This window comes from Stegastes partitus, unplaced genomic scaffold (genome assembly GCF_000690725.1).
Source record: "Stegastes partitus isolate 25-593 unplaced genomic scaffold, Stegastes_partitus-1.0.2 Scaffold1248, whole genome shotgun sequence".
NCBI lineage: Eukaryota > Metazoa > Chordata > Actinopteri > Pomacentridae > Stegastes > Stegastes partitus.
The window spans coordinates 49,083-69,247 of record NW_007578979.1 but is presented as its reverse complement, the minus strand read 5'-3'; the positions used below and the strand labels follow the sequence as shown (position 1 = coordinate 69,247).

Sequence of the window (20,165 nt, the reverse complement as noted above, 5' to 3'; positions counted from 1 at the left end):
GCAGGTCCGTCGTTGTCGTCCGCCGACTGCAGCTGGACAACTTCAGTTTATAGCGCTTGTTTATTATCCGAATACTTTTACGTGGAGACGGAGAAACAGTCGGTGAGAACAAAGAGACTCAGGAGCAGCTCAGCCTCTGAAGCTGCAGACGCCGAAGCCGTCCATGGTTCCTCTCTGTTGATGCTTTCAAGAAAAACCTCAAGATGCACAACTATTAAACGGATTTTGGCTGCTTTTAATGGGCCTAATGTCAGATTTATGTTTTTAGAAGATGATCTTATGAGGTGCTGTGGCTGTTTTGTGTTTTTTTTCTGTTATTTCATTATAATTTATTGTTTTCTCTGATGTTCTGTGTATTTTCGTGCCATGTAAAGCATTTTCTGACACCAGTTTTGAAAGATGCAAGAGAAATAAAGTTCACTATTATCACTTCTATCCTATTTTAACATGTGCATTCACTAGTTTCACCCTGACTTGATGTTTGCACGTCTTCATTTTGCTGCTGGTTGTTTTAAACGTTCTGTATAAATAAATACGATTAGATTTAAGGAATAAAGACTCAAACTGTCTGTACAGCGGGGTACGGTGTTTGTTTTGTAGTTCACGATTTAAAAACAAAATGGCGAGAACATTTCTGCTGTGTTTTGCTTAACTTGTGGAGACGTACCTTTGTTATCGCCACAGATTTAAATAAATGGAACCGTTTCGTCCAGAAAAAAGCAGCTGTAGACGTTTGTAAACTGGTTAATAATCAGTTTATGCATGACGGAGATCACTCAGAGGGTTTGAACTACTTTATTCCTATTTTACGTATGTTTTAGATTCATTTCTACGTCACACTGGCAGGTTTTTTTTGTGTGTTTTAAACATGTTTGTGCAGAAAGCTTGCTGGTATTCAGACGGATAAAATGTCCCAGCTTTGGCCCGATGCTTTCCCTCCCTCCCTCCTTCTCCTCCACCTTTCAACCGGTCTCGTGCACCAGCACAGACGTGCACGCCGGACTATTCCTGCGTGGCTCAGCATGAGTCATCGTCTTTGTTTGCTTCTTGCAGAGCAGCAGTTTTGTGAAGAGATTCAGTCTGACGGACGGTTTGTTGGACCTGAGCTGCTGACTTCACCTTCGACCCGAACACAGTTAAACGTTGAGCTAAGACGTGGAAACACTCCAGCGTATGAAGTGCTGCAGGACTGATCAGGCCGTCTCGCTGTGAGCGGACTAACAAGGTGTTTTCTTTTTTTTAGATCCGGACAGGAACAAAGGTCCACTAATAAAACCCGGGGAGGCTTGACCTGGTTTCTGCTGCAGGGTTTGACAGCCGCTTCACGTCTCTGTTGTTCCCTTCAGACCTGCCGTTCCTTCAGCGTTTGCTGCTGCTCATAGCGAACGCTGGTGCGTGTCGCTGCTCAGACCTGGAGAAGGTCACGACCTCTCATATCGACAGCGAGCGGCCTGAACCCGGCGACCCGGACTTAAAGACGGCGCTACGAGACCTTCACTGACTCGGTTTCAGGTCACGTTAGCGCCTCAGAGGACGAACAGAAATAATCAACAATTCAATCAATAATTAATGACGTCACTGCTGTCGCTCAATTTAATCGATGATAAATTCATATCATACTGAGCATATTCTCCTAAATTACTAAATGAAAATAGTGTTTATTTCTTAGTTTGTGTCGTGATACTTCGCTCTGCTTCCCTTAAAGTTATTAATATGAATTATTAATTATATTTTCAGGCCATAACTCTTGGAATTGTCTATTTATATTCAGTAGAAAACACGTGTTAACACCATAAAATACGTTTTAACACTAAAAAATAAGTCCTAACACTATAAAATACAACTTAATTTTATAAAATACGCCTTAATTTTAATATTTTCCTGCCATAACTCATGGATTTGTCTCGTGCCTGTCGTTATTTCAACAAGCTACACATATAGAAAGCATATATTCAGTAGAAAATACGTCTTAACACATTTTAAAATACATCTTTACACTATAAAGTCAGTATTAACACTATAAAACAAGTTTTAATGCTATAAAATACGAATTAACATGTTTTAGAATTCATTTTAACGCTATTAAATAAGTTTTAACACTACAAAATATGAATAAAGACATTTTAAAATACATCTTAATACCATAAAATACACCTTAACGCATTTTAAAGTATGTCTTTACAATATAAAATACATGTTAAAATTATAAAACCTGTCTTAACACTAGAAAATACCATTTAATTTGGATATTTTCGCACCATAACTGATGGATTTGTCTCGTGCCTGTTGTTATTTCAACCATCTCCACAAATAGAACAGATATATTAAGTAGAAAATACGCCTCAGCACATTTTAAAAAACATCTTTACACTATAAAATATGAATTAAAACATTTTAAAATACGTCTAAATGCTATAAAATACATAATAAGAGGCTCCAATAAGCTTCAGCACCTTGAAATCTCGTGTTAGATCATAATTCTGTCTGCAGGGCTTCAGCAGACGTGTAGATTTGCACACAGACTCGTGACTTCAGATTTAGTCAGAAGCAGCCGATGAATCATCAACATTCAGACGCAGTGAAGACGGAAAAGAGGTTTCTTTACCTCCAAAGTTGGCGAGTCTGCTGAGCCGAGTCACCGGGACCTTCCTCTCTCTGGCTCTCTCGCTGAGCTGCAGAAAACACAGGAGTTAGTTTTCTGTGACGGCGAACGGAGAGCAGACGAATAAGGACGAGTGCAGGAGTCACCATCTGCTTGTGCGGCTTCATCTCGGGCCGTTTGCTCTGTCGGGCCTTCTCGATGTCCTCGGCGGTCAGGCCTCCGACGCTGGACGGGTCCTGGTGGTAGAAACGCTGCTGTGTCCACGCCAGTCTGTTCAGGCTGTGGCTGTAGAGACGCTGGCGGCCCAGGAAGTGTCTGATGAACACAAGGCATCAGTCAGACCTGATTTACACAGCAGGCAGTGCAATAAAACAACACCGACATTCAACATCACGTTATAAATGAAAGATTGAGAACGGAGGAAAGTTAACACATGCAAGGAGGAAACACCAGAGTGAGATAAAATGAAATAAAATAAGATAAATAGGTTTAAAAAATCCAAAAAAAATTATAATAAATATTACAAATGTAAAAAAATATTAGAATAAAATACAAATTAATGAAAACAAAATAAAATAAAATAAACAGCCTGAATAGCACACACAATGAGGAAAACCAGTGAGATAAAATTAAATAAAAATGAGATAAAATAAGCCAAATAGTAAAAATAAACAGAAATAAAAAATAATTAAAATTAATCAAAACTAACTAAAATAAAATTAATTAAAAAATAAAACAAAATAAACTAAATTACACGTGCAAAACTGAAAACTCAAACTAAAATTAATAAAAACAAAAACAAAAAAATAAAATAAAATAAAATCATCATCAGCCACAGACCAAAAATAATAATAATAATAAAAAAATGTTGACGACAAAATGAAATAAAATGAAACTGATTAAAATAAATGCAATCATATAAAACCACATTTTGCTTTTTGTCCACTGTTTGTAAAAACGGGTTCAAAGGAGAGCAATAAATAAATAAAATCAATAAAAATCAACTCTCTGCTGCCCTCACATAGATGATAACAAAATGCAATCAGACAAAACTAAACAACCTGCATCCAGCCAGAGCATCAGTGACTCGGACTACCTGGCGTCTTGGTGGTACGACCTGGTTTGTCCGCCGAACTGGCTGCTGGGATCTTTGTATCCGTCAAACAGCGACTGTTTCCCTCCGACGCCATTCGATGCTGCTGCCGCCGCCGCGTCCTCACCGCTTCCCGTAGGATCCACGTTGAAGTCCGATCCGTCCTCCCTGAACTCTGAGGACGCAAACGCAGCGTCGTCCTGAGGAAAGTCAAAGTCCGACTCCGACGACGAGGTTTGCTGCTGGCCGGACATCTCCTGGAAAAAAAAAACACTTCTAGAGGCCTGAAAACAAACTTTGATGGAGTTTCTCCTATGTAGAGGAACAACTACAGAGGCTATAATGATTGGAAGTGAAAATAAAAACAGATACTCAATTTCGTTTTTGTCAACTGGAGTTTCATTTACTAAATAATAATAAACATTTTTGTTCATCAGAATGTCAGAAATATTATTAAAACGTACAAATGTGAAGCAGCAAATCTCATCAGTGGCAAAAATTCACAAAACATATACGTAGATCACCAAAAACTACTGTATTGCATTAAAAAAAACAAAAAAAATAGACGTAATAATAAGGTTTTTACTGCACAATAAAATAGAAATAGGAGGAAAATGCAGAGATCTCATAAGCTGTATTTCTTTTAACTGGCAAAACTCAAACACAAAATACATACGCAGACATACAAAACCTACAGCACCAGATAAAAACAACTGGACAACAATCTGAACAGATGTGACGCTGGTATTAATAAGAATAATCCTGCATAGTAGATTATGTACGTACAGACATTTTTGTTCATTTAAAGATCAGAAATTGAAGAAAAACACAGATCTCTAATAAACTGCTGAGGAAACAGCCTTCCACAGCAGCTTGTAGAAGGAAATGTAAGACAGAGAAGAGTCCAGATGTTCTACCTGTATTTTCATCATGGCAGCAGAGAGGCCTTGTTCTGCTGCAGACTGGACGCTCTGGACAGCAGCTCCCACTCCCTCCACTCCTGCTCACACACACAAGACAGTTCATAGCTGTAATCTGCTGCTATACACTTTGTTTTAGGAGAATATGTCCATAAAATGGTCTGATATGTTTTCATCCAACCAAAGTCTCACTGGTCAGACAGCCTCTGGTGTTACCTTCATGGGGATAAAAGCGCTACACAAACGCATTTCTGGGATTTATTAGTTATTTTTTGGAGTAACGTCTCCACATTTTCACAACTTTTAATCCAGCCCAACCTAATGGAGACTGCAAGATCCAACACATTTAGCATTTATTGAATGTTTATTAGCCTGTAAACAGAAACATTAGATCAGATTTTCAACTTTCCGACAGCCCCTGAACTAATCACGTGACAAAAATCAACCAAATCTAAGTTTAAAATCACTTTATTCTACATGTCATTTAAAAACTAAGCCGGATCCTGGAGAAACTGGATAATTCCAGGTGTTTTCAGGTGAAAATCCAACCTACTGGATCCACAAATAAATAAAAGCAGCACAGATCAGAACCAGAGAACAGAGGAGCCGGGTGTTGGAGATACATCCAGCTGATGGTGGAACGTCTTTGTAGAGATGATGAGCAGAGTAGGGAGGAAAAGTTTGTAGAGGTTTTAAGAATGGAAATAGTTAAATATCGAGACATAAAGAGAGATAAATCAATAAAAACATCACAGAAAGCAACGAAAACGAGACACAAAAGGTCAAAAAAGCGACACGAGACGGCAAAGACGAGACAAAATGAGACAAAACAGAGACGACAGGAGACCTTGAGGGGAAAATAAAGTGAACTGGATCCATAAATAAAAGCAGCATGGATCAGAACCAGAGAACAGAGGAGCCGGTTGGTGGAGATACATCCAGCTGATGGAGGAACATCTTGAGGGTTAAACTGAGTGAAGTCTTACCGGCTCCGGAGCGCAGGGCGTTGCTCTGAGTCTCGGCCACCGCCTTGCTCAGCTTCGCCAGCCCTCGCATCAGCAGCATCATATCTCCGGCCATGACGGACTGAAGAGAGACGGAGCAAACACAGACGTATATAAGACTTCAGGCCGGCGGCGCTGGAACGTACAAACTGCTCAACAACCAGCTAAAAGCGACAAACAAAGACGGACGGAGAGTAAAGGCTGTCGTCAGCGCCGACGGGAACACATGCACAGCTGTCACATCTTGAGATGACTTTGTCTAAAAATACTGCCGACCTCCAATCCCTGTTTGGACCAACGCATTCAACAACAGAGGAGCTGCTGCTGCTGCTGCTGCTGCTGCACGTGGGAGCTGAGAATACAGGACGAGTCTGGAACAGTTCTGCTGGTTCACTTTATGAGCTTGTTTTCTACACAAAGTTCTACCACACCACTTCTTAGTTATTAACTGTTTACTATGATCATTATTATTACTACTTGTAGTCTTGTCTTGACAGTTCTACCCTCCAGCTTCTTTTATTCCACTTGTTTGTTTTCTTTACTTGGATATGAAATGTATTTGGTTCTTTTAACATCGTATCTGTTGTTGTTGTTGTTGTTGTTGTGGTAATAATGTGTTTAACTATATTTCTCTAAATGTACTTCTCTGGTCTTCCTGCTGTTATTTGCACTGACTGGATTTCTGTTGTTTCTGTTCTGCTGTAAACTCATTCATAAATTATTATTATTGTTGTTATTCTTTTTAAGTTTCTTATTATTTGTAATAATAATAACAATGAATTATTTAGATTTTTAAAAATAAGTCTACATTCTCTGTTTCCAGTTACTTTAATGTGAATATTTCATGTGTTTTCTTTACTTCTCTGTGACTTTAACTGAACATCTTTGAGTTGTGAACAAAATTTCAGAAACACTCTTGATTTTCTTTTTAAATTATTTTTTCAATTTAATATCTTTCAAAAATAAATCTTTCGCACCAGATTCTATAATAATTCTGAGCTCCTCAGTACTGCTGACTCAGCTGTGACCAACAGTCATGAACTCAAAAAATCTCTTTAAAAATCTGTAGAAAATAAACCGTTTGTTTTAACCAAATCCCGCGCAAAACCAAAAAATTCTGCAAACCTCTGCGCAAACAAAAAGTTTTTCGGGATTAACCTGCGACTAACAGTCACGTGACAAAAATTCAGGGAGTTTACAGGTTGAACTGCAGGCAGTGCTCTCCCAGAGCATAAAATCCAACGTATTGGATCCGTAAAATAAACGCAGCACGGATCAGAACCAGAGAACAGAGGAGCTGGATACATCCAGCTGATGGTGGAACATCTTTCTGATGGTGGAACATCTTTCTACAGCTGATGAACTCACATTTGGACACTTTAAAATCCACCATATATTTGTTTCAGGTGTTTTTTTTTTGTCATTTTTTGTAAAAATAAATTCATCCTTCATTGTTTCGTTTTTTTAACTTCGTCTGTTCATGGTTGTTCTGTTTCCATAGAGGTGCAGGACTTTATGTTCCAGTTAAAAATGAGCCTAAAGACCAAGATAAAACCATCTAGAAGCCGTTTGGAGTTCACGGGGTTAAGTCTTATCTAAAAATACGACACGGTCTTTCCAAAAATACCCGCCTGGATCATGTACAGTCGGATACAGTCGGCCCATTATTAAACCGCGATGCCTGCAACAGTTAAATTAAGGACGCATAAACACGCTCGTGCATTTCTGGGAGTCTTGTCCACACAGCGGGTTTGTTGTGGAGCTCCAGGTGCTGCTCCGTGGGCGTGGCGGCGTGCTTCAACACGGCTCAGTCGGGATTTGGGCCAGTGGAAAAAAAGCTGCTGCAGAAAGAGGCGAAGCAACGCGTGAGCATGTCTGGAGCGCCGCGAACGCTGCAGCGCAGGCAGAAAGTGGGTCACTCGTCCTCCTCAGACCGGAGCGCTCCGTCAGATAAAGGACCAGAGGCATGGCAGGAGATAAAAATACTCGCTCTGTCTTATTCGTGTGCGCTGGCGTGGCAACATTTAGACTTTTGGCCACTCTGAGTTCTGGGATTTTGAAAACGGACCTGACGAAATGTTAAATAATAAAAGAAAACACCTGAAATACAAAAAGCTTCTCAAACTCCAGTGTGCTAAAAGTCAGATTGTGATTATTTTGGCTTTCAGTGGGATTTTTTTTCGCATTTATTTTCATTTATCATTTTAATTCAGTCTGCACCAAATAAACATCACAAGACTTTATTTAAAATGTCTTGATGCATTTTTCTTAATAAAAAAAAAGCTCCTCCTGTGGTTGTGGTATTTTATTTTGCCATATTACAATTTTAATAATATTTTGATTAGATATTTACACCAGCTTTGTACTTATTTTTTAAATATTAATTCAATATTGTCACGACAAATACCAAAATGTATGGCAACTTTTTTCTTAAGGCCGACCAAAGAAATCGTCTTTTATTGGCTGATATTGTTTTTTCAGATATATGGTGGCACTAAAACGTTCTTTTGCACAACATAATACTGAAAACGACACCTGAGGAAACATATAAACTGTGTCGTCACATCTAGAGGAGCAACTTTGGTTCCACTGTTCGCAGCGCATGTAGCAGAGCAGACGGCGGTGTGGAGTCAAGTTGTGTCTTCATGGTAGAAACACTAGAAACACATTTATTTAAAAACAATATCCACCATGATGCTGTGGAGTTCGTGTGGACGCTGTAACTCTCTGGACTCCACAATCTACCGGCTTTGAAATATACATTGTCTTTTAAAAAGAAAAAATCATCGCAATCCCAACATTTATCTGAGCCAGAAACTGTACAAACAGAAAAAAAAGACCGGATATTAAACTTTCCGACGTTACCTGAACGTATCATAAGCAACTTTATGTTTCTTCTGGAAAATTCACTAAATCCAGCCGTAAAATCGTGACATTTCCAGGAAGTTAATAAACATTTAGTCTATCATTTTCACTTCTTAATGAAATTCTAACGTATATAAACAATACCAGGTAAAATCCAAGTCCCTGTTTGTCCCTGAACTCCTCAGAAAGCCTCCGTCTGATCAGGTGGCAGCCTTGGATGACTTTACCTCGACCTCCAGCTCTACCGTGAGGAACCTGGGAGTTATTCTGGACCAGGTTGTGTCCTTTAACCTGCTCGTAAAACAACGTTTCACAACATCCTGCTTTCACCTGCTCGGCGCCGTCAAAACCAGGAACGTCTTGTCATCGAGTTTGTACCTTCTGTTGTCTTTTGTTACCTCGAAACACCAACAGTTGATCGGAGAAGCTTCTGACGCTCCGTGAACTCGCCGGGTGTCACTTTGGGTTTCGTTGGGAAAAAAATAACCCCAATCAAAGCTTTAAATTCAAAATCACCGTATTGTGCAGGTTTCATTTAAGTAACTGCCAGATCAAGTGCAAGAAATCAGAAATTCTGCACTCATTGGCAGCGTTTTTAGATAAAGATGGAAACAAACTACAAATAGTAAAACATATATATATGATATGTAAAGCCACGTTTTGTTGTATTTTTCTTTTGGGAAAACCTGTGAGCACTTAAAAAAAATGTTAAATACGTTTATTCTAGTTTTTATTTTTTTATTTTTTGTGACCTGAAACATGAAAGACTTTCTTTGTCGGTGAATTATGGCATTAAAACCGTGTCATGTCCCACACAAGATAAGTTTATACTGCATCAATAAAATAAATGCTCCATAAATAACTGGTGAAATATTTACAGCATGTGGAGCTGGTATTTGTTCCTCAAGTGTTTGTGACGCCTTTGAAAATGTCACAGGTGTTGAGTTCAGGTGTTTTCGAATTGAGAAATCCGAGACATTCACCTTTTGTTTTTGTCTTTTTTTTTAATTGATGACACTGTCATGGTGCCAAACAGCACAAAACATGTCGTTGAGTTCTTGCTCTTTTTCTAGCCATGATTTTTCTGGTTCCACAGAGATGCAGGACTTCATGTTCCGGTTAAAAATGAGCCTGCAGTGATGGAAAAGGTAACACGAGCAACAACAAAAAACCTCCTCGGCTGAGTTTCTCCTCATAATCGGACATGTTCAGGTCCTCTCCTGGTGCGTGACGTGACCTGAGATGACTTCAGCTGCTCTACATGAAGAAAACTAAACTGTTCATCACCAAACATGACCTACTGAGCCGCTTCCCACTTGTTCTGTGTGGGCCAACACGAGCCTCTCTCCTCCTCTGCAGCGTTCAGGAACAACAACTGCACCGCTATTTTATTTTCTATAACTGCGGTTGCGTGGTCGACGAACACACGTGTGGGCCTCAGCTGTTGTCGGGCTGCTGTAGAAATAACCCGACGGTCCGGCATCACCGCTGATCCCGAACGCTTCGCTGTGCAGCCGAGAGGGGAAACGTGGACGACATGTTCCCTGAAACGCTGCAGAACACTGAGTCAGTGTTCTTTTAATAAATTTAAAAAAAGGAAATCATCCTATAAAAATAAATCCTGTACAAGGGGTGATGCAGCGATGATGGTAAGCATATTTAAGAGATGAAATACTGACATTATGTTGATAATAAACACGTAATAATGTTCTAAAAATACAGGCTTAGCAGCTGTCTGGTTGACAATCCAACATAAGAACAACACCTGTGCCCGTGGTGTCGCAGCATCGACGATAGCTGTACTTAAGAGATGAAATATGGACATTATGTTGATAATAAACATGTAATAATATCATTAAAAATCCTCTTTTATTTAGTTGATAATCTAACATAAAAACAACATAATCTAAAGTTATACTTCCAGACTCTTTGTGCTGAAATGTTTTTGTGTAATTTAGTTGTGAAACGTTCTATAGGTATCTTTGTATTATTGTTATCGCGGCTGTCATTACACAGTTTGTCCAGCAGGGCAGCTACAGTTCTCCTGCCAACACTGCCTGCAGCGCATGTAGCGGTGCAGAGTCAACTCGCTAGCTGGTTTTGTGAATTGCATTGCTGGATAATTAATAAAACAACGACTAGATTACTTCAACTTTTTAATAACACTATAAAATTCAATACAATCCAGTATCGGTCGAGCTTCACTTGTTCTATACGTACGTTTATAATGTTGTTATTGAGAAAACTTTTGGTCACAATAATCACGTAGAGAAAATCTGACACTGTGACGTGTACTTTAAAGTACAACAACTGTTCTAGATAAAGCACGTTGGTCCATTATCCTCTAGTGAATATTAAAACTATTATTGTTGCTCAACACATCCGGCAACATAAACTCCTAATAACTCTGATTATTCAGTGACTGTAAAGACACATTGTCAGTGTGTATATATGCATGAATACACCTGATAAAGTAAAATAAATGTCAGTACAAATTCAGTTTCAAAAAATTTGCAGTGGGAAAATAAACTACTATTATCAAAGTTTTTATTCCATCAAAATGACAATAACCAGGTTAAACATTAAATATTATGATAATGTCTCAGACCAACATGTTTTTTTAACAGTAGTATTACATAAAGGAGACGTTGAATATTTAACCTCACATTAAAATGTTTTCAATAATCACCGCTCTTTAACGAACACTATATTTATAAGAGATGACCTCGTTCCTGCCTTCGATCAGTTCTGCGGCGTAGTCTCTCGTTACTTACTGGCCGTCGTTCTATAATTTGCGATGAGCTTCTGTCATCGCGTGGACTCTATGTTTAGTGAAGTAGTTAGATTACACCGGGTTTTCTCACATTTCACGTCAGTCCATTTACACTCTGTTCAAACAAGTAGGTTAAAAGGACACGTGTACATAAAGAAGTGCCTGTTTACATACAAGAGACGGTTAAAATTTTAATAAAAATGTTGAAATTCCTGACTGCTGGATGTTGTTTTCTCTTTAAATATCAAACTGTTTTTGTTCATAGATATTTTTCATTCTCGTTCCTCGCAATTTTACACAATTTTTTGCCATAAAAATAGTATTTTACAGTAAGCGTGGAATTATTTTCTTCAACTTCTCCACTGATATTGCAATATTATCTTCACAGCAAATTCGTTAGGTCGTGATAATCATGTAGGAAAACTCTTATATCGTGACAGTCCTATTTAACTTAACGGACACTGAAGGAAACAAGATGAGGAGATAAACAAGATATCCAAAAAGCCAAACATCTGCCATTTGTACAATCAAACCTCCTCCTGATAATGGATTATCTATAATATCATCATAACAAGACGTCAGTATTGAACCTTTCAAATGTCACGATTATTGTCTAAATCTGTATATCGCGACATCACCATTTAAACAGTATTTTACAGAAAGTGGGACAATATTTTCTTCTATTTCTCTTTAGCTATTGCAATATTATCGTTATGCTGAATTATTTCGGTCGTGACAATCATGTAGTGAAATTGTGATGTCACGACAGTCCTGTTAAACCTAATAGACAGCCAACGAAAAAACTAAATATCCATAAATCCAAACACCTGCTATTCATGCAATCAAACCTCCTACTGGACTGGATTGTCAACTAAAATGTTTACATGTGCATTATTAACATTATATCAATATTGCACCTTTCCAATGTCACGATTATCCTTAAAACTCGGTATATCGCGACATCCCTGTGCTTCACAATATTTTGCAAAAAGTGTGGCAACGTTTATTTTCAATTTCTCTATAAATACTGCAGTAATATCTTCCTAATAAACTATTTTCGTCGTCATAATCGTGTAGTAAAACTCTCATATCGCGACAGGCCTGGTTCGAGCGCAGTTTCCGAAGGGTTTTGTAAACCAAAGCCACACCAGCACAAGTGGCGCATTGAAATTGTGCAATAATTAACTCGATGGCGGGCAGGCGGCCACCACATTCCGCACAAACAAAACCCACGCTGTCAAGTGTTTAAACATGCATTTAATCCATAGCTGCTCTAAGAGGGAACAAGTGCAGGTTAAACGGGTCAAGCGGCAGAATAAAGCCCCTCTGTGTGTGTGTGTGTGTGTGTGTGTGTGTGTGTGTGTGCAGGGAGCTGAAGTTTGCAGAAGTACAGGCAGCCATAAACATGAGGCTCGTCACAGGGCAGGGAGAAGCTGCACCGGAATCAGGTTGAACACAGGGTCTAACAGGGACACCTGCACACACAGCATGTATCTATGAGCTACAACAGGCTAATTTATGAGTGTTTCAGGGACTCACCAGCTGCCGCGGTGCAGAGTCTCTGCTGCTGCTGCTGCTCTCTGCGACTCTGACACACCAAGTGAGGTCAAACGAGTCACTTTATTTGGCTGGAGCAGCACTTCAACGAGTCCTTTCTTCTCCTCGGGACTCGGTTTGCTAGCAGCAGGAGCTCCCGGTTATTTAGGACTCGTCCTCGTCCTCCTGCTGCAGCTGCTGGCAGCGTTTAATCCAGTTTGTCTCTCCTCCACGAGGTCAAAGCGTATTTACCAACTTCACACTGCAGCCAGAGCCGTATAGGGACACAACCCGCCCATATCTGACACCGACTCTCGTTCTGACACGCAGAGGAACATTTAGCGCAACACTTTCGGAAGGTTTATTTTCTCTCTGATCTGTTTTAACTTTAAATATCTAATTTGGTTAACTCCGCCACTCATTAGGAGCTAGCAGCACCGTTATTTACCAAGCATGTGAAAAGTTGTATTATCCACGGCTCTTGTTTGCATTTCCTGTTTTCGTCCTGCCCTCTGCTCCTATTGGTCCGCCGTCGTGTGTTGACAGGAGGCGAGGTCAGAACGTGGCTCCTGATTGGCTAATCAAATCAGACAAACAATGGCTCGTCACGGAATAACGTCTATTTGTATTTTACTGATAAAAAAAAAGGCTTTTACAGCTAGGGAACCTGCAGTTAAATATTAAAACAAACACAAATAAATAATAAATAGTTAAAACCTAAAACCACACAGGGTTTAACCATAAAAACAAATGTGGTTCGATGCGGAAATTAGCCTTTGCTGCCCTCTGTTGTTGGTCAGGTGACAGCACCAAAACAATAACAGTTTTTCATGTACTGATATATTTTAACATTTTGGTGTGACTTTGCTTACAAAAAATATCTGCTCGTAGATTAACTGAGGAACAGAACAATTCAAAATGCGTACTTTGGAGTTTGTCGTTTGTCTGATGGACATTTTTTTTTATTTTATACTTAAATCTATTCTATTTTTTTTTATTTTTTTGCTCTTTATTATGTACTCTATTCTATATTGCACTGAAGGAGCTGCTCTCAATCTCATTGTACATGTGTATAGTGACAATAAAGGCATTCTATTCTATTTAGTGCATATTTAATGACAATATCTTATTTGCATATGGGATATAAGACATTAACATAGCATTTATGAAAACGTGCGTTGCAAAAAAAATTATTGTTTTAATGGAAAGAAGTTCCATGCTGATATCTGTCAGTCACACTTATGGTTTCCAATAAAAGTGAGTTTTTCCTTCTCCTCTAATTCACAAATCGCCAGTTCAGTGCCTCTTACATCCAGTTTTATTCTTATATATGTATATATATATATATGTTCTGAATGTTTTTACAGAGGGGTTTGTTTATATATCAATCCCAGCCTTTTTTAATAGAACATTTTATTTCTCAAAACATGGAGAAATCAGAATTTTTCCCTCTTAGTTGCTCACAGTGTTTTCTGATGTTTTCTGATTCCCTTTAATATTTAAACAATAAAAAAAAAACCCTCCATAAATTTTGAAGCTGAATTCATCATAGCTTCAGGTTTCTGTTTTGGAAATTCATGCAAATTTGGACATTGTCAGATAAAGAAAACCTAATTTGCATATTTAAATGTGTAATTTCTGAAAACTTGTAATCCAAAACATATCGCCTTATTGGAAGCAGTTAACTGGGGAAGTTTCATGGTGATATCTTGTAATAAAGAATTATCCTGTTCATTTTCTGTGTACCCCTTTATGTTTAACTGTCAGTCTGATGTGAAACAGTCTATGATCTGACCATTAAATTGAAATATTTAACAGGCACCAAGTTAAAATTGTGTATTTACAGAAAAACAATGAAAATTTACAACTATTAAGTGTAACTGCAACAGGTATTTTTAAAGTCGCAGCTCCTTTTATGATACAAATTTCCCCTGACTTTGAGCTTTGGAGTCGACACTGTCAGCACAGCGACAGCAGGGGGCGCCACAGAGCCACACAGCTCTTGTCCTGTTACATAAACAGGGTTATAACTTTTTTCCTAGACTAAATACACAGGCAAATAAACGGACAAATTCACATTCAGGTTCGCATTCCAGGGAACAGGAAACATAAACTGTGAGACTTGAGCCAAATGTTGTCACACAGATACTCAAAAAATGCACGGGATGCCCTCTGAATGATGTGTACCTGAAAATATCTGATAAATTCTTGGTATATAACAGGAGAAACTAGTAGAAAGCAGTATTTAGTGGGTTTTTAAAAAACTCCTTTTAAACTGCTGTGTGTTGAAAAAGACCCTAAAGTCTCACCTGTTGGCTCTAAGGTAAACTAAATCACGCCTTTTGTGTTTTTGTTCTGCTCGTGAATCATTTCCTTTCAGTCCCAGCAGCTCCGGATGCTGCTGCCGCTGCTGCTGCTGCTGTTGTGGACAGGTGAGATTTGAAAGGCAAATAAGCATCATGCAAACACTGCAATTAATGTGGGCATTAAAGGAGACGCAGCAGCAGTAGCAGCGAGTCGATGGGGGGTTTCCTCCAGCAGGACCACAGGTCAGGTCCTCGTAGGCCAAACAGGGAGGCAGGTGGGTAGCTAGGTGGGTAGGAAGGTGAGGAGACAAGCAGAAGAATAGGAAAGTAGGTAAGTTGGTGGGAAGACAGATAAGAAGGTAGGAAGGTAGTCAGTTGGGTTATTAAGAAGGAAGGTATTTTCGTTGGTCGGTAGGCATGCAAGTAGGTTGGTAGATAGGTATATAGGAAGGAAGGAAGGTGGGTAGGTAGGTAGATAATCAGTGAAGTAATTGAGAGGAGAGGTATTTTGGTTGGTGGGAAGGAAGGATGGAAGGAAGGAAGGAAGGAAGGAAGGAAGGAAGGAAGGAAGGTATGTAATCAATAAAGTAATTGAGAGGGGAGGTATTTTGGTTGATAGGTAGGTATATAGGTAGGCTTGTAGATAGGTTGGAAGGAAAGAAGGAAGCTAGATAGTTAAGTAGGCAGGTAGGTAGGTAATCTGTAAGGCAATTAAGAAGGAAGGTGTTTTGGTTGGTAGGTAGGTACAGAGGCAAGTTTTTAGATAAGCACTGTAGGTAGGAAGGAAGGAAGAACGGTAAGTAGGTATGTAGCTAGGTAGGAATGAAGGAAGGAAGAACGGTGGGTAGGTAGGCATACAAGCAAAGAAGTAGGCAGGTCAGTAGAATACTAAGCAGGTAGGTAGTTAGGTAGATAAGTAGCTCGGTAGATATGTTGGTCGGTGTGTATACAGGCAGGTAAGTAGGCAGGTATCCAGGTGGGTATGCAGGCAAGCAGAGAGCTGGGTTGGCATGCTGCTGCTCCAGCACAATGTACCCGTCCACACAGCACAGGTGGAACCATCTGACTTCCAGAAGTCTGGAGGTCCAGGTCAGGTGAGTCCGGTTCATGGGGCAACAGTTCAAAGCCACATTTGGCCGTTTCTGCCTCCTGTGTTATGTAGACGGACGCATTGTCCTGGAACAAAAGCATTCCAACTCCAAGCTTTCCGCTCAGTTTTTCTTTGACTGCTTTAAACATCTGAGTTTTTTGTAGAGAGCGATAAAAGGTTCACAGTCTGGAAGTCATGGCCCTCGTTTACAGGTGAGGCCGAGGACGTTTTGTGCTACCCATCATAGATGGATTGGTAAGCAGAAATAATGCATTAACAAAAATGACTCATTACACATGAAGGTTTGTTTCACCAAATACACATTATTTAAAGGAACAATCCAAATAAATACACAAGCCGGCAAAACCAGAACAATATGAAACCTACTTACAAACAGCTGGAAGTGCACATCAGGGAGCGAAAGCAACATGGTTGGTCTTAAAGGAATAGCTGGTATCATCCAATTTTTTTTGCAAGAGTTAGAACTACAAGTAGCAGCTGGTTAGCTTAGCTTAGCAACAAGGTTGGAAAACATGGAGCTGTCTCAGTTTCTGCCTGCCTGAAACTCTGAAGGCCACAAATCAACAGGTTAGCCATGAAACCTTCAGTTTTCCAATCCTGATGCTAAGCTACGCTAACCAGCTACTTGTCGATGCTTTCAAAGTTATAGGAAAGTCTCACCAGATGGCAGCCATCTTGGTAGCATGTCAGGGCAGTTATTTTGGACCAAAGTTTGGACCAAAATCAGCAAATTTTCTGAGGTTTTTATCAAATTGAATATCTGTTTCTAGACATATACTCTTCATTCATTTAGAGTTTGAGAGTTTAGCCTGAAAAAAACGTCTGAAGGAGTTACCAAGATGGCTGCAAGATGGCAGGACTTTACTATCAGTTCCTCGCCTACATCTCGACAAGAAAGCTAACATGTGTAACTACTTCTTCAAGAAGGCACTGCACGAAGTTGCAATCAGTCTCTCTCTCCATCTACTGTCACTGCAAACCTCACCCGAAAACCACTGCATTTTAAAAACACGTTACTGTTACACTATGAGAAGCTTCTTCTGCCTTTCCAAAAACTGCTGGTATCCTGCACTGAAGGGAATCGTTTTTTACTTCACGCCTCTCCTCCGGTTTGAAGACGGGACGTCCGCGATGGCAGCGACCCGCCCCAACAAGTGTCGCTCATCTTGTAACGCAAACATAACAAACAGTCCGAAATTCTACATGTCACAGTCTCCAGTGAACTAAAAGGAAAAAGATAATGTAGTTTAAATAAAAACAAAGTAAGAACAAACTTCTAAGAGGATAATAAACATGCACCCGTGTAGGACTAAACTCAGAAAAACCCACATTTAAGACTAGCAGAGGAATACGTCACAACAGGTTCTTTTGTTTTCTGACTTGGCTTCGTCGTGTCAAGGCACTGGATAGCTTAAATAAGATTGTTCATGGCTGTAAGTGTTCCACAGGGTTCCACTAAAATAATGTTACGATAAAAAACTACAACGGACAAAATAAATCTTACTGTACAGTGTGAACAATCCCGACGGAGTGTGAGTGGAGTGTGGCGAAGAATATTTATACATGATGAAACAATGCCCTCCGTAACGAACTGAACCTACGCTGAGATGGACTGGTTAGCTCCACCTAAATGCCAGTTATTGCCAGATTACTGAAACCCTTTGAGTGTGAATGGATGAAGAGCAGGCGTCATCTCTTTCTACACACCTTCAAACTGTCCAATTCCTACCACTGACGGTAAAATTAAGTGCGTATTTTGAAAGAAATGGGCACCGGTGGCAGTTGTGGTCACACAGATGAGAAAAATCCAATGAACAAAGCCGAATCAAAGCATTTAAAGGCAAATACGAGAGTTCTGAAGTCACATTTTTAAAGTCACCCCATTTTTTTTCTGTAGTTACAGCATCTTTCATAAAAGGAAAAATAGCATAAGTGCTGGTTTTTATAGAAAATTAGACAATTACGGTGTCAATGGCGGTAAAAGTTCCTCACATAAGTGGCTCTGAAGGATAATTCTGGTGTTTGATTAGAAACAAATACCCTTAAAGACCAAAACCAACAAGTAACTGGACGTAGGATCTTCCTGTATCACCAAATTCAGATAGAATTTAACTGTGGGGCTGTAGTTTCCTGGTGGATCGGTTGGTTGGTTCTCTCTTGTTCCCATTGGTCCAACATCTCCAGTGTTACTTTCACTTTACTTTGAACTGGTCCAACCTAATGGAGACCACTAACTTAATTAACGTTTCCCGAACGTTTATCAAACGAGAAGCAGATTCATTTTCTAATAGACTTCTACACAATCCGTCTTCTTTCTCCCGCCGGAGGAGTCGCCCCCTGCTGGCCGTTAGAAAGAATCCAGGTTTAACTCACTTCTACACTGGATCTTTTATCAGCTGGAAACTGTAACAGCAGAACAAATCAGGTGATTTTTAGCTTTCCGATGGTCCTTGAACTAGTCGTGTGTGACATGCGGTTCCATTGGAAAAATTAACCAAACTTGAGCTTAAATTTGTGATATTTCATCAACATCACCTGATACGTCCCATTCAACAAAAATAAAAACTAAAGAGTCGGTTTGGTGTCAGTCCACCAACATGTTGTTTGGTTTACTACAGCCTCAGTGACATTAACTACAAACTACGACCTTTGGGGTTTATTTTGATCAGTAGAAGCAGTTAGACTTTTTTTGGGGGGGTTCTTGAAGATGTCAGTTCACCTTCTTGTGCCGGCGCTGTTTTTAATGGTGTGGATTCACAGAAATGCTGAACAGGTGAAGAAGACGAACACATTGTTGGTTTTGGTCTTTGAATGGGATTTGGTTACAATACGGCAGCTTTCAGTTCAATTAAACAGAGATTTCTTTCAGTAAAAGGTTGTGTTTCAGGGGTTAGGAATATAAAAACAGGCCTTTTTCAAAGCAGACATTTTGATAATAAAAGTAAAAGAAAAATCACAACTGTGGGAATTAAAATCACTGGAATATTATTAACCCTCTGAACTCCACAACCTGCCGGCAGGTTTGAAAGGCGTGCTATGTTTTAAAAATGTCTTTAAACTGACACAACTTATCAGCTGGAAATAGTAAAAACAGACATAACTGTTTGGTTTCTAACTTTCTGACAGTCCTTGAACTGTCCATGTTTGGCTCCACCAGGAAAAACAAACAATCTAAGCTTAAAATTGGGATGTTTCAATAAAATAATTTAGTGTATCATTTAAAAATTTGCCAAAACAAACAGAATCTGCATAAAACTAAAAAACTCTAAAAATCAAGACTGACTCGGCTGTGACGAACACAACAGAAAGTCAGTCAGAGAGACGTTGAGAATGGAAGTAAATTAAAAATGCAATTAGTTAACGAGGCACTTGTTTTTCATTTCTTTCAGGTTTTCTTGATTTTTTTTGACAGGAGCAACATCCAGAATGTGCTTGGAGTTCAGAAGGTTAAACCGAGAATTCCTAAAAGTTAGATTTGGACGTCACAACAGAAGAACTCAGGTGTATAAATAACGTTATTGCGTCTGCTGGTTAACGAGGAACCGAGCTGTCGTAACTGTTGTTAGGTCAACGTCTGCTGAGAAAAAGGCCTTTTAAGGGGGTTCAAGACAACAACAAACACGTCACGACTAAATCCGGACTCTCCAGCGAGCAGACGCGAATGGATCTGGCCGTGTGCTCCTTTTTTTTTTTTTCCGGATCTCGTGGTTTCCAACATGTGACGGAGTCCCCGAGGAAAGTTCTCCCCCGACGGGCCAACGGAAGCGGCTGCTGCTCATGTGTCCGAGTTCACCATGGAGCAAACGATGTCCACCAAACTATCCAGTCCAGAGAGGTACCCGTCCTCCCGGTTCCCCTCCACCCACGACGCCCGGTGGGTCAGCTCCTCGCCCTCGGGGAGAGGCGTGGTCTTCCCGAAGTCGATCATCCAGACTTTGGCCCGTCCTTTACTGTC

The 20,165-nt window shown here is 39.7% G+C and overlaps 2 protein-coding genes across 2 annotated transcripts in view; both read right to left on the bottom strand.

Annotated features, from left to right (window-relative positions):
* Nucleotides 1–13,021, bottom strand: part of coq8a (coenzyme Q8A) — a 30,875-nt gene extending 17,854 nt beyond the window's left edge. Inside the window, exons 1-6 of the mRNA XM_008297784.1 lie at nucleotides 12,797–13,021; nucleotides 5,602–5,701; nucleotides 4,613–4,695; nucleotides 3,699–3,952; nucleotides 2,749–2,917; nucleotides 2,606–2,672 (exon numbers count right to left, since the gene is read on the bottom strand). Of these exons, the coding sequence (XP_008296006.1) occupies nucleotides 2,606–2,672; nucleotides 2,749–2,917; nucleotides 3,699–3,952; nucleotides 4,613–4,695; nucleotides 5,602–5,695 (667 nt within the window). The 5' untranslated portion in view covers nucleotides 5,696–5,701; nucleotides 12,797–13,021. The remainder of the gene's footprint in view (nucleotides 1–2,605; nucleotides 2,673–2,748; nucleotides 2,918–3,698; nucleotides 3,953–4,612; nucleotides 4,696–5,601; nucleotides 5,702–12,796) is intronic.
* A 6,386-nt stretch (nucleotides 13,022–19,407) lies between these two features.
* LOC103369147 (inositol-trisphosphate 3-kinase B) overlaps nucleotides 19,408–20,165 on the bottom strand; it is a 43,353-nt gene continuing 42,595 nt past the window's right edge. Inside the window, exon 12 of the mRNA XM_008297791.1 lies at nucleotides 19,408–20,160. Within this exon, the coding sequence (XP_008296013.1) occupies nucleotides 19,986–20,160 (175 nt within the window). The 3' untranslated portion in view covers nucleotides 19,408–19,985. The remainder of the gene's footprint in view (nucleotides 20,161–20,165) is intronic.